The sequence below is a fragment of the Azolla caroliniana genome, unplaced genomic scaffold (assembly GCF_043228905.1).
Source record: "Azolla caroliniana isolate FFs.n. ecotype wild unplaced genomic scaffold, voAzoCaro1.0.p SCAF_13, whole genome shotgun sequence".
NCBI classification, from domain to species: domain Eukaryota; kingdom Viridiplantae; phylum Streptophyta; class Polypodiopsida; order Salviniales; family Salviniaceae; genus Azolla; species Azolla caroliniana.
In genome coordinates, this window is record NW_028230448.1 from 18,686,520 (window position 1) to 18,698,005 (window position 11,486).

Sequence of the window (11,486 nt, forward strand, 5' to 3'; positions counted from 1 at the left end):
GCAAGAATACCCCTTCATCATTTGAGATTGTCAAAATGTATCACCTACTCTCTCTCTCTCTCTCTCTCTCTCTCTCATGAGTCATGTTTGACTTCTAAGGAGAATTATAAAATGTATGTATGTACATATCTCTACCATAAATATGTAGAAAATGAGGGATATTTTTTAAATATTGTAAAACGGTGAGGATATTATCATAAATAAAGAGGGTAGGCTCCTTTTATCCTCAAATTCATTAATATGAAGTGAAGACACTCCCATTTGAATATGCTTACATTCACTTTTACCCATCCACTACGGTAGCAATCTTTAAAAACAATAATCAATACATACCTACATGTTCATGATTCATAAGGAAACATTTAAACACACTAAGAGGCTTCAACGGAAGTATCTACAACATACTTTAAAAGTATACAATATTTACATACTGGAATTTCCATGAAAATCTGAACATCGTGACGTTATCGTACGGGATAGATTAGCTCATGCAAATGGGGGCTTTGATTTCGGTTAGGACTCTTGCATAGGAGATTGATCCTAGGTAAGTATTATATACATACATTCCTTACATATTCCACATCTTGATGTATGTGAGCTTTACATATTCCACATCTTGATGTCAATGTGAGTGTGGCTATTGTTATGAGGTCATCTTTATCTTTGTTCCAAAATGTATGCCCTAGAAGTAGGACGATTGTTCTTGTAAGATGTTCAAATGAGCTAAAATCCTTGCCGCATAATGCCGAGCTTTGTTTGTCCCATCTTGTGTCAACGATATTAGAGCCATTTGAGCCATGTTCCCATACTTCTCCCTAAACGTATTCCTCCTGAAGAACCTCTCAAGAATCCATAATGCACTTTCTTGAACTCTTGGAGTTCCGGTTGTAAGTAACCGAACAATGGGACCCACACCTCGCTCTTCAGCAATGGCATCTGCACCTTTCTCCCAAAACTCATCATAAAGGAGTGTGGCAAGGGCACCAAGTGCAGCCTCCACGACAGCAGGCTCTTTCTCTTCCAAAGTTTTTATCAACAAAGGTAGCGCTTGTGCTTCCAAGAGGCAAAAAGACTTCTCAATAGAGCACGTGCCACCATGGACCTTACATAAATCTTCTAGCAGCTGCGGCGAACTGTGTCTGAAACACCAAAACCTACCACGTTCCTTCTTCTGCGAAGAATGGCATGTTGTATTCAGTGTGCTCTCGGAGAGTTGCCCAAGTGAAATTGCGGCTCGACACTTTGTCACATGTGAACCTGACCGAAGCAACCGAAGCAACACTGGGATGATTCCTTTCTCAGCAACATAACGTTGAAGCGACACATTGGAAGGAGACGTGAATCTCACGAACACCCCTATAGTGTTTTCCAAAAGCTCTCGCTTTATACAATCCTTGGAGGTCGCTTTCTGAAGTATTTCTAAAACCACTTGAAGCAACCCACCTTCGACCATCAGTTCCGTAATGGAGTTGTTATCAACAGGAATGTGTTGAAGTATACCCATGACACTTGATTTGACATCATCCCGAGATGACTCGAGCATAAGGAGGTCAACTAGAGATTTTAAAGGCTTCACACCCATCTCATTTGCCAATGTCTGTCCACCTCCATCTTGTGTCACAACATATAGAAGCTTCAGTGCAAAGAGACGTACCTCAGCATCAGCAGTTACCATATAAAGACTAACAAGAACCTCGATATATCCAGCCTCTCTCATAGTTTCCCTCAGGACTCCTGCACACAGTGGTGATGAGAGACCAACAAGAGCTTGAAGGAGGCGAGCTTGAAGCAAAGAACCACTAAGATGCAAAAGTGAAAGTAATTGGTATATTGTTTCATTCAGTTCCGGACCATTCCCCAGCAAGTCATAATAAGAATCACCAGATGAAGTATTTTTAGTAGTCGCAAGGTTTGCAAACACATCAGCTGCCTGTTCTTTCATAGTCATTAGGATTGACTTTGATGTGAAAAGAATCTCCAGCAAAAGCCTAACTACCCCAGCGTTAACAATATCATCTCTATTTCTAGAGAGTTTTGATAGATTCTGGAGAGCTCCAAGGGAGGCTGATTTTAACTCAAAGTTACCCTCTGACAGCATCTTTACAAGAGGATCTAAAACTCCCAATTGGACCAGTGTTCTTCTACTGTAGTCCGTTAATTGCATCTCCGTTATAGTGTTTGCCATAAGGATTTGGGTCATATCCAACCCTGCACTAAAACCAGAAGTTTCGAAATCACAACCTAAAACTCCGAAAACATCCTTTCAAAAACTATGATTTTTTTTATATACAACAAGATATGTCAGAAAATAAATATGATATAAACCAAGACAAGTCGAACTAAAATATATACCAAGACATGTCACAAATATGACATACAACAAACCTGTCAAAATATGATGTGCAACAGCTCACATTGGCACATAAATTAATGTGCCAATTCACCATTTCTATGCATTATTCACCAAAAATGATTAATAAAAAAGAGGGAATTGTTTACACTCTCAAACCTTAACTAACTAGCCTTTTAAAGAAAATGATGTTGAATTGACAATGTCAACATGGAGTAGGATCATGTAATATGATTACAAATCAATCTTAGACATAGTTTTAAGAAGATTACCTTCATGCATACGTTGCACTAGGGGCTTGAAGTAGTTAGCTTCCGCCATGAGAATCACATTATGGTCTTTATTTTTAGCGAGGTTTTCCAAGACCATCTGAGCATCTTCAGCAGCCTGTCGGACTTCACTAGTTGTCATGGTTACTAAGAGTAATACACAACCTTGGGTTTTGGTTAACTGCTTGCACAGTTTTTGTTCTTTTGAGAGCTCAAGGAGAAGGGATACAGCTTGTCTTGATTCAAGCATTTCCCGAGCAAGAGAACGAACCGCAAATGTTATCACACCAGCTTCACATGCTCGAACCTTCATACAAAACCAACAGAATATCATTCATCACCTATATCAAGCTAAGGTTCAAATTATTATTAAGTTTTTTCTGAGCCAATTTACTTATTGGTGACATTGATTTCTCACCTTATTATCAAGGTTTCCTTTAATTAGCATGGTTAAAGTTGTGAACGTTTTCTTCCTTATGGTGCTTTTACTTGACTTCAAAAGATTCACCAATACAGGTACTAAACCTTCAGCCGCAATCCAGTGTCCATCCACTGACTTCGCTTCACAGAGCTCATAAAGCTCCTCCAAGGTACCAAACACTATAGCTTCATCCTCACTATTAAGTTTAGACCCCATAGATGTGAGCCGAAATTGTAAATTCCTAGTTTTCCATTCCTCAATTGATCTCTTGAGGATCGTATTGGGCTTGAGATCTAAATGTTGCAATTCTACAAGGCTAAGTGGGCACATCGTATGACCTTCGGCAAACCACTTCTGAATAGCCTTTCTCTCGAATGCATGTCCAGACGCCACTTCTACAGGATCTTCCATCACCTCTTGTGTTATAGGACAATAGAATGAATGCAAAGGTGGGAAAGGATGTGAACCTAGAACCCCTCTTTTATCCATGAATTGTTTCTCCCGTTCTCTTCGGGAATATGCAATGTCTGCCCAACTAAGTAATGCCAATATTCGTTGTAATTGAAGAGCCTCGGCCTCGTTTTTCTCAAGCTCAGCGATTTCCTTCTCTTTCTTAAGCTTTTCAAGCTCTTTCTTAAGGGAGAGAGGATTCAAATCGACTCCAACGACTTCGGCGATCTCTACCAAGAACCTCTCATTGGAGAAGTTAGTGCTTTCTCGGTAATCCTGAAGACCCGTTTTGATCTTGTTAGCAACCTCTTCAACTGCATGTGATGTCTTGAACTCTACATATTGCATTTGTTTGACGAGAAGCATAGCTTTATCTTGAACCTCAATGGAAAGGTCAATATGAGAATGCAGAATAAGGCTAATCGCCTGCCCAATTTCACCCATCATTTTTTTCACCGTTTTCAGCAGAAAACAGCTATTGATAAGAAGATAAAACCGGCTTTTAATTTTGTATGTTTCCATGAGAACTTTTGCATTCTTTACCTCATTATCCAGGCATTCCATTGCACTTCTAAAAGTATCTGGCTCTTCAATTCCATCGGCCTGGATTTCCTGAAGGATAAGGTGGATATTTCCAAGGCAAGCAGAAAGGCACCCAAAATTCTCTTTCTCGATCAACACATGCCGAGCTGCCTCGAGGATCTCCATAATGTGCAGTGATGTCCGGGACAAAAGCTCGGATGTGGGCACAAAGGCCATTTATACATAGGAGGAGGTGTATAACAACCTTCTTGTGAGATGAAACAAAACCCTTTTTTATGCAATGATTTCTCTCTCACATACTAAAACAAACATAACTTCCTTCTTGATTAATTTGGATGAGGGAGAGGAGGAGGAGGAAGAAGAAGAAGATACATCCAGACCTCCCCTGTTCTGTTCTGTTCTGTTCTGTTCTGTGCTCTTCACCAACAACAACTGTAAGAGTGTTCTATGCTCCACACCAAAAACAAAAAAAACTTCCTTCTTGATTGATTTGGATGAGGGAGAGGGGCAGGAAGAAGCAGAGGATAAATCCAGACCTCCTCTGTTCTGTTCTGTTCTGTTCTGTTCTGTGCTCCAAACCAACAACCATGTAAGAGTGTCTTCAAGAGGAAAAGGGTAAAAGGTGTTGAAGATAATGAGTACGTAGGGTAAAAGGAGAGAGAGTGAGAGAGTGAGAAGGGTGTGTGTGTGTGTACAGTACAGTGTGTGTGTTGTGTACAAGTCTCTACACACTTTTCTCTGTAGATTCTCTTTTCTCCTGTGCAGAGTTAGGAGGGGAGGGAGGAGCCTAGTCCCTTTCACTTTCTTTGTAGATATTGATCCATCCATAGCACCTAGGGGGCATCTAACATGTTCCCGTTGGGTTTTTCGTCCGCACCGATCGTTGGGATGATCGACCCCTACAAGGACTATCCATTTACATGGCACATAGATCCATTATTCGCAAGAGTGAATGAAAATTTGTCCATCTTGAGGGGAGGGATGGGGCCAATTCATAACGATCATTAGTAGGCGCCAATCCATAATGATCATTAGCCCTTTTGTAAGCATCAAAGTATATAAGGTTGCTTCCCGAACCCTAGGCCATCTGAAGTGTGCTTCGAATTCATTCGCCAATCGATCTCTCCATTACTAGTCTTCGTTTTGCCTCCCCATTACTTTCTTTGTAGTTGTGCCTTTTATTTTACACTTTAAAGAGTTAACATTTAAAATGTTTACAAAATCATACTCTCCTCTTCTTAATTTTGTATTTGTTGTCAAAATATTATTAGGGTTTGAATTTAAAAGTTTAAGTTTGTGCTTTTTCTAACCTACCACTCAAGTAGTATAAATCCTATATCCTAACTAGTGCACTAACTTTTTCCGCTAAGGTATGAAACCTATACAAAAATTTCATATTATAGCAAAGAGATTCCTTAATTGAAAACACAGTTTTTCATCGCGTAATTAATGCTTGAATCATTTCCTCTTCATTGATATTTTATACTCTAAAGGAGAGTTTGTCAACTTGCGACTATGATCTTTGCCCTTTAATTAGCTAGTTGGATGACCTCAACTTATCCTTTTCATGGTTGTAAGAGACATATGATTGTCATAAACTAGCTGATTAATTGAGAATGCTTAAAAGCACGCATGGTTAGACGAAAAGCAACCATAATATATTTTTATATCTCCAAATGTGATCAATTTCTTTCAAACTTGCTTGTCTCTTTTTTAATCATTCATCACACATCAATAAATATTGTTGAGATGTCCCACTTTTAATTATTTGTGCAATGTAGTTATCTTCTATCTATTTATCATAAGGGTTAGGGTATTCTAATGTAGAACCAATTATATTTTTGAGTGTCACGATCAAATCGTGATGTGTCTTGCCCTCATGGCCTACAAAATGTTGACAAGAAAAGATGTTAGTAATGACCCACATTTGTCACCTTTTCTAGTTGGATTTTTTGTATTCATTTTGAATGGATACAATTTGAATGATTACACTTTGACTCGTCTTTTGAAGCCAATTCTCTTGTTACGACTTAAAGAACATGATATTTGTAATATAAGCTAATTATTTTAATCTTACAAAACAAATAATGGTCTGTGGTTGTTAGGTTTGATGGATATAGCCTATAGGTTGATCGCTCTTGAAAGACAAATATGAATATCACTTTATTTGTAAAAAATGTAACCTACCTTAATTGTATATGTCTCTCTAGATATTGTGAAATGCACATAAGAGATCAAAACCAGCCTACTTAAGTTCTTACTTCATACTCAATTTATAGTTGATACAAAGGTACCCATTTGGGTTGGCTTAGATAAAAAGGGTGTGCTAAAAGGGTGGCACAAAGGAACACATGCACACCACATTTCCCCCCTGAGAGAAACAAGAGACTGAGGAGTAGGAACAGGAACATGAACATGAACAGTGGCTCGTCGAAGGAGGGGGAGCATCTATTGGAGATAGAGCTCCCAAGTAGCATAATCCATGTTGGCAGGTTTCGAATGGACATCAATGGACGATTCTGGTGGGAGGTGAAGGTTACACCCATAGAGTGCTCGAAAAGGGTTAATCCGTGTCAATGCATGTACATATGTATTGTAAGCATGGGTGACGAAAGACAATATTTGATCCCAAGTTTTGTGGCATGGATCGATGTAAGTGACAATCTCCTTCTTGAGGGTCTTGTTGAGGCATCTGGTGAGACCATTTGTTTGAGGATGGTATGGGGACTTAAACACATGTTGGACATCTAGTTGAGCTGTAGCGACGTTGAGGACATCCCCATTGTTACGGGCATGACCATATAATATCCTGTGGTCAGAATTTACCGTAGTATTCTATACACGTGGATAAGTGTGAGGGTTAAACGAGAGTGTAAAGAAGGGGAGTATTACTTTTAATCCTCGGTATTGAGACAACCCATTAGGCCAAGTGTGAACTTACTTGGGGGCCTTGGGTATCGCTATAAATAAGAGACCTAGCTACCCTCATTTGATCATCTAGTTGACTACGTCAAGACTCTATCTTGTGGTGGGTCAACTCTTGTAGTGAGCACGCCAGCACTAGGTACTGTCAAGATTCGAACTCTTGACACGACCATGTTATAATCTAGTATTATGAGTTAACCAAGATATCTAGTACATAGTTATGTATGTAATTGGTCCTTATTATTTTGCTAGCATCATGTGCATAGTTGCTCCCTTGTAGTATTTACACTTGGCACATGCATGCATACCTACATGCTCTATTGTAGATTCACATGCGTGCAACAAGTATGCATGCCATGTAGTATAAATAGAGGAGTTCACCTTGAAGGAATTCAAGGTGAACAACACTAGTTATGGAGTCTTTCCTTTAATACTATCTTCTTTCTTGTCCATTTGGTTATCTTCTTGCTTGTCTCTTGAGCTTATGATCCGTGACAGTTTGTTCACCTTCCCATCCTCATAGCTCTCCCTCTCATAAGCCATAGCTATGTCTGACTCAACTAGTGAGTTAGGCCAAATAATGGTAGCCTTACGACAACTACAACTTGAAAATGAAGCTCTTCGAAATTCTTTACAAGAACTTCAAGTCAGTACCTCCCTATCCTCACAACCCCCGAACCCTAGTCTCCCACAACAACCTAGCCTAGAGCCCGATCTTCTACCAACATCTAGCCTAGCTTCGTCATGGTTTCTTGAGCCTAAGGTTAGACTCCCAGAAAAATTTGATGGAACGAGGTCGCGTTTCCGAGGATTCATCAACCAAGTTCGACTTATCATTCGGCTACAACTTCAACGTTATGGAGATGGTCTTCAACAAGTCGGCCTTGTGGGCACCCTTCTCTCCGGTCCGGCCCAAGCTTGGTTTGCACCATTGGTAGAAACCTCGTCACCTCTATTGGAGGACTTTCCCGCCTTCCTCGCCGAGTTAGAGGCCACATTTGGAGAGACGGACCGACGACGTACAACTCTTAACAAGATTTATGCATCGAACAAGGTTCGCGTGCAGCTTCGGCCTATGCTTCAGAATTTTGACAACTAGCATGCGACGTCAATTGGGATGATCAAGCTTTAGCTGATCACTTTCGGCGCGGCCTTTGAAGTAATGTCAAGAATCTTCTCTTAAACTTTCCGGAGCCCACCTCGTTATCCCAAGCGATTTCACAAGCAGTCCATTGTGACAATCGTCTTTTCGAATTTCGCCAAGAAGAGCGCCGGACTTGGGTTCCACATCATTCACTTCCACGCCACGCCCCGGTCATACAACCCCAGGCATCCTCACACTCGTCTACTTTGGCAGATGCTCCTATCCCCATGGAAATTGATCAAGCCCGATTTCGGTCATTGACTAATGCTGAACGCCAATTTCGGCGGGCTAATGGCTTGTGCATGTATTGTGGTGCCTCCGGTCATGTCGTTCACCATTGTCCTAGGAGTACTTGCCCACAATTCCATCGAGCTAACAGACCCCAACATCCGGAAAACGACATCGTTCGGTTGCAGTAGGAGCCATGCAACTGGACATCTCCCATCGCCCACATTCTCTTGGTTCCATTGTCAGACCATCAGGCAATTTCACATTAGAGGTATGGCTTTCGTTTAACTCTAGTTCCATTCAATCTGTTGCTTTACTTGATTCTAGGGCATCTTCTTGCTTCATCGACGTCGCGTTTGCCCAACCACATGGCGTACCTGTCGTTGGCCTCTCAAAACCCATTCCAGTTGAAGCCATCGACGGGTGCATCCTCTCGTCAGGTGCAATTACTCAAGCTACAATCCCATTAGGGCTTCGGGTGGGCTCACACCAGGAGGAGCTCGCCTTTTACCTCATCGCATCTCCTCGACATCCGATCGTTTTAGGACTAACGTGGTTGGAGGCGCACAATCCAATAGTGGATTGGTGCAACCACTCGATCACATTTAGCAAGCCAAGATGCTCGTGCAAAAGTATGAAGGTAAATTCAGTTTCCTATCCTTCGGTCCATCATCGAATTGACTACCCCATCATCGGTCCAGGATGGGTTTGTTTGTGGCGCCATTTCTAACACACTCCATGTTATTCCCGAAAAATAACAACACTTCTCCGACGTATTTGAAAAATGTAATGTTGATCGTTTGCCTGAACACCGGCTCTACAACTGTCCGATTGATCTTCAAGAAGGTGCGTGTCCAGCCTTTGGTCCTCTATATGCGTTGTCTGCACTAGAGTTGAAGGCCCTTCGTGTGTATCTCGATGAGAACCTCGAGAAAGGATTTATTCAACCTTCTAAGTCACCAGCCGGGGCCCCCATTTTATTTGTGAAGAAGAAGGACGGCTCTCTACGCTTATGCGTCGACAACCGAGGTCTCAACAAACTCATTGTGCGCAACCGCTATGCGCTACCTTTGATCCCCGAACTCCTTGATTGGCTCCGAGTTGCGCGTGTCTTCTCCAAAGTTGATCTGCGTGGAGCGTACAATCTAGTACGCATCAAGCCGGGGGATGAATGGAAAACCGCATTTCGAACACGGTATGGGCATTTCGAATACAAGGTAATGCCTTTTGGTCTTACTAACGCTCCCGCAGTTTTTCAACATATGATGAACGATATATTCCGGGAATATCTTGATCTTTTTGTTGTCATTTACCTCGATGATATTCTCATTTTCTCGCCAAACATAGAGGAGCACACTCGCCAAGTTCGATTAGTTCTTGCCAAACTTCGCGAGCATGGCCTTTATGCCAAAGGTGAGAAATGCGAGTTTGACCGTACCTCGATCGAATTTCTAGGCTACATCATCTCGCCCACTGGCATCACCATGGATATGAAGAAGGTCTCTGTCATTCAGGCGTGGGTGACTCCAAGGCGACTTAAAGATGTGCAATCCTTCCTCGGCTTCGCGAATTTTTACCGTCGCTTCATCAAGGGGTTTTCCACCCTAACACAACCTCTTATCGCTCTCACCCATAAAGGCACTCCATTTTTATGGACCTCGGAGGCGCAAAATGCGTTCGACTCACTCAAACACGCATTCATCACTGCCCCGGTGCTGCTACATGCCAACCCCACAAAACCCTTCCAAGTCGAAACCGATGCCTCTGACTTTGCCATTGGCGCCATCTTATCCCAGGCAAACGATAACAACCTAATGCACCCAGTGGCTTACTATTCCCGAAAATTTACGGCATTCGAAATCAATTATCCTATTTACGACAAGGAGCTTGCTGCTATCATTGCTGCCTTTGAAGAATGGCGACCCTACTTGGCCGGCGCACAACATCGTGTCCAGGTAGTGACTGATCATAAAAATTTAGTTTATTTTTCCACCACTCGTACTTTGAATCGAAGGTAGGCCCGTTGTTCGACATTTCTCGCTGACTACGATTTTGAGATCGTATTTCGACTTGGTGGCCAACATGGGAAGGCTGATGCCCTTTCTCGCCGAGCTGACCTTGCACTCCGCCCTGGGGATGTTGCTTATGCTCAACAATCTAGACGTTTGTTGAAACCCGACCAATTGCATCTTTTTGCCACTTGTATGTTGCAGGATGATTCTTTACTCCAACAAATCACTGATGCATCCAAGACCGATGCGTTCGCCAACGAGATTCGAGATAATCTGCAAAACCCCTCCAAGGCGACCAAAAGGAAGGATCTTGACACCTTCACCATACAAGAGGGTTTGTTGTTCCGAGATCATCTCTTATATGTCCCAAAGGGCCCATGTTGCACCCGAGTGTTGCGGGAATGCCACGATGACCCACTTGCAGGTCATTTCGGGGTCGCGAAAACCCTCGAGCTAATCTCTCGGGGTAATTGGTGGCCACAACCATGGAAGTTGGTCAAAGAATACATAAAGAGTTGTGAGGTTTGTGCTCGCTCCAAAGCCATTCATCATCGGCCATATGGCTTACTACAGCTGCTTCCATGTCCTCGTCGTCCTTGGGCCTCTATCTCTATGGACCTGATAACTAATCTACCCTTGGTCAATAGCTATGACTCAGTGTTGGTCGTTGTCAATCAGTTTACGAAGATGGCTCACTTCACTCCATGCTCCAAAACCATTTCCGGAGAAGGAATGGTGCATCTACTACTCAACAATGTGGTACGCTTGCATGGACTCCCTAATGATGTCATCTCGGATCGCGGACCCTAGTTTGTCTCTCACTTCTGGCAGCCTGCTACAAACTTTAGGCATCTCTGTCAAGTTGTCCTCCGCTTATAACCCCCAAACTGATGGGCAAACGGAGCGTGTCAACCAAATCCTTGAGCAGTATCTTCGGTGCTCGGTTAGTTACCAACAAGATGATTGGGTCAACTTACTTTCGCTCGCGGAATTCGCCTACAATAATTCTCTCCATGCATCGACTGGCGTCACTCCCTTCTTTGCCAACTATGGTTTACATCCTCGCTTCAACATTTCCCTTCCTACCACTTCCGTGAACCCTTCGGCGCAGGATCGCGCCCGCATTTTGGAAGAACTACATCAT

At 42.4% G+C, this 11,486-nt stretch overlaps 1 protein-coding gene across 1 annotated transcript; it reads right to left on the minus strand.

Moving 5' to 3' along the window:
* Positions 1-199: 199 nt before the first annotated feature.
* Positions 200-4,523, minus strand: LOC147856518 (U-box domain-containing protein 44-like). The gene is made up of 3 exons (XM_087329313.1): positions 3,038-4,523; positions 2,623-2,926; positions 200-2,208 (listed from the first exon to the last, which is right to left on the minus strand). Exons 1-3 carry the CDS (start codon positions 4,247-4,249, stop codon positions 683-685), a joined length of 3,042 nt encoding a protein of 1,013 aa, XP_087185439.1. The 5' UTR covers positions 4,250-4,523; the 3' UTR covers positions 200-682.
* Positions 4,524-11,486: the final 6,963 nt, after the last annotated feature.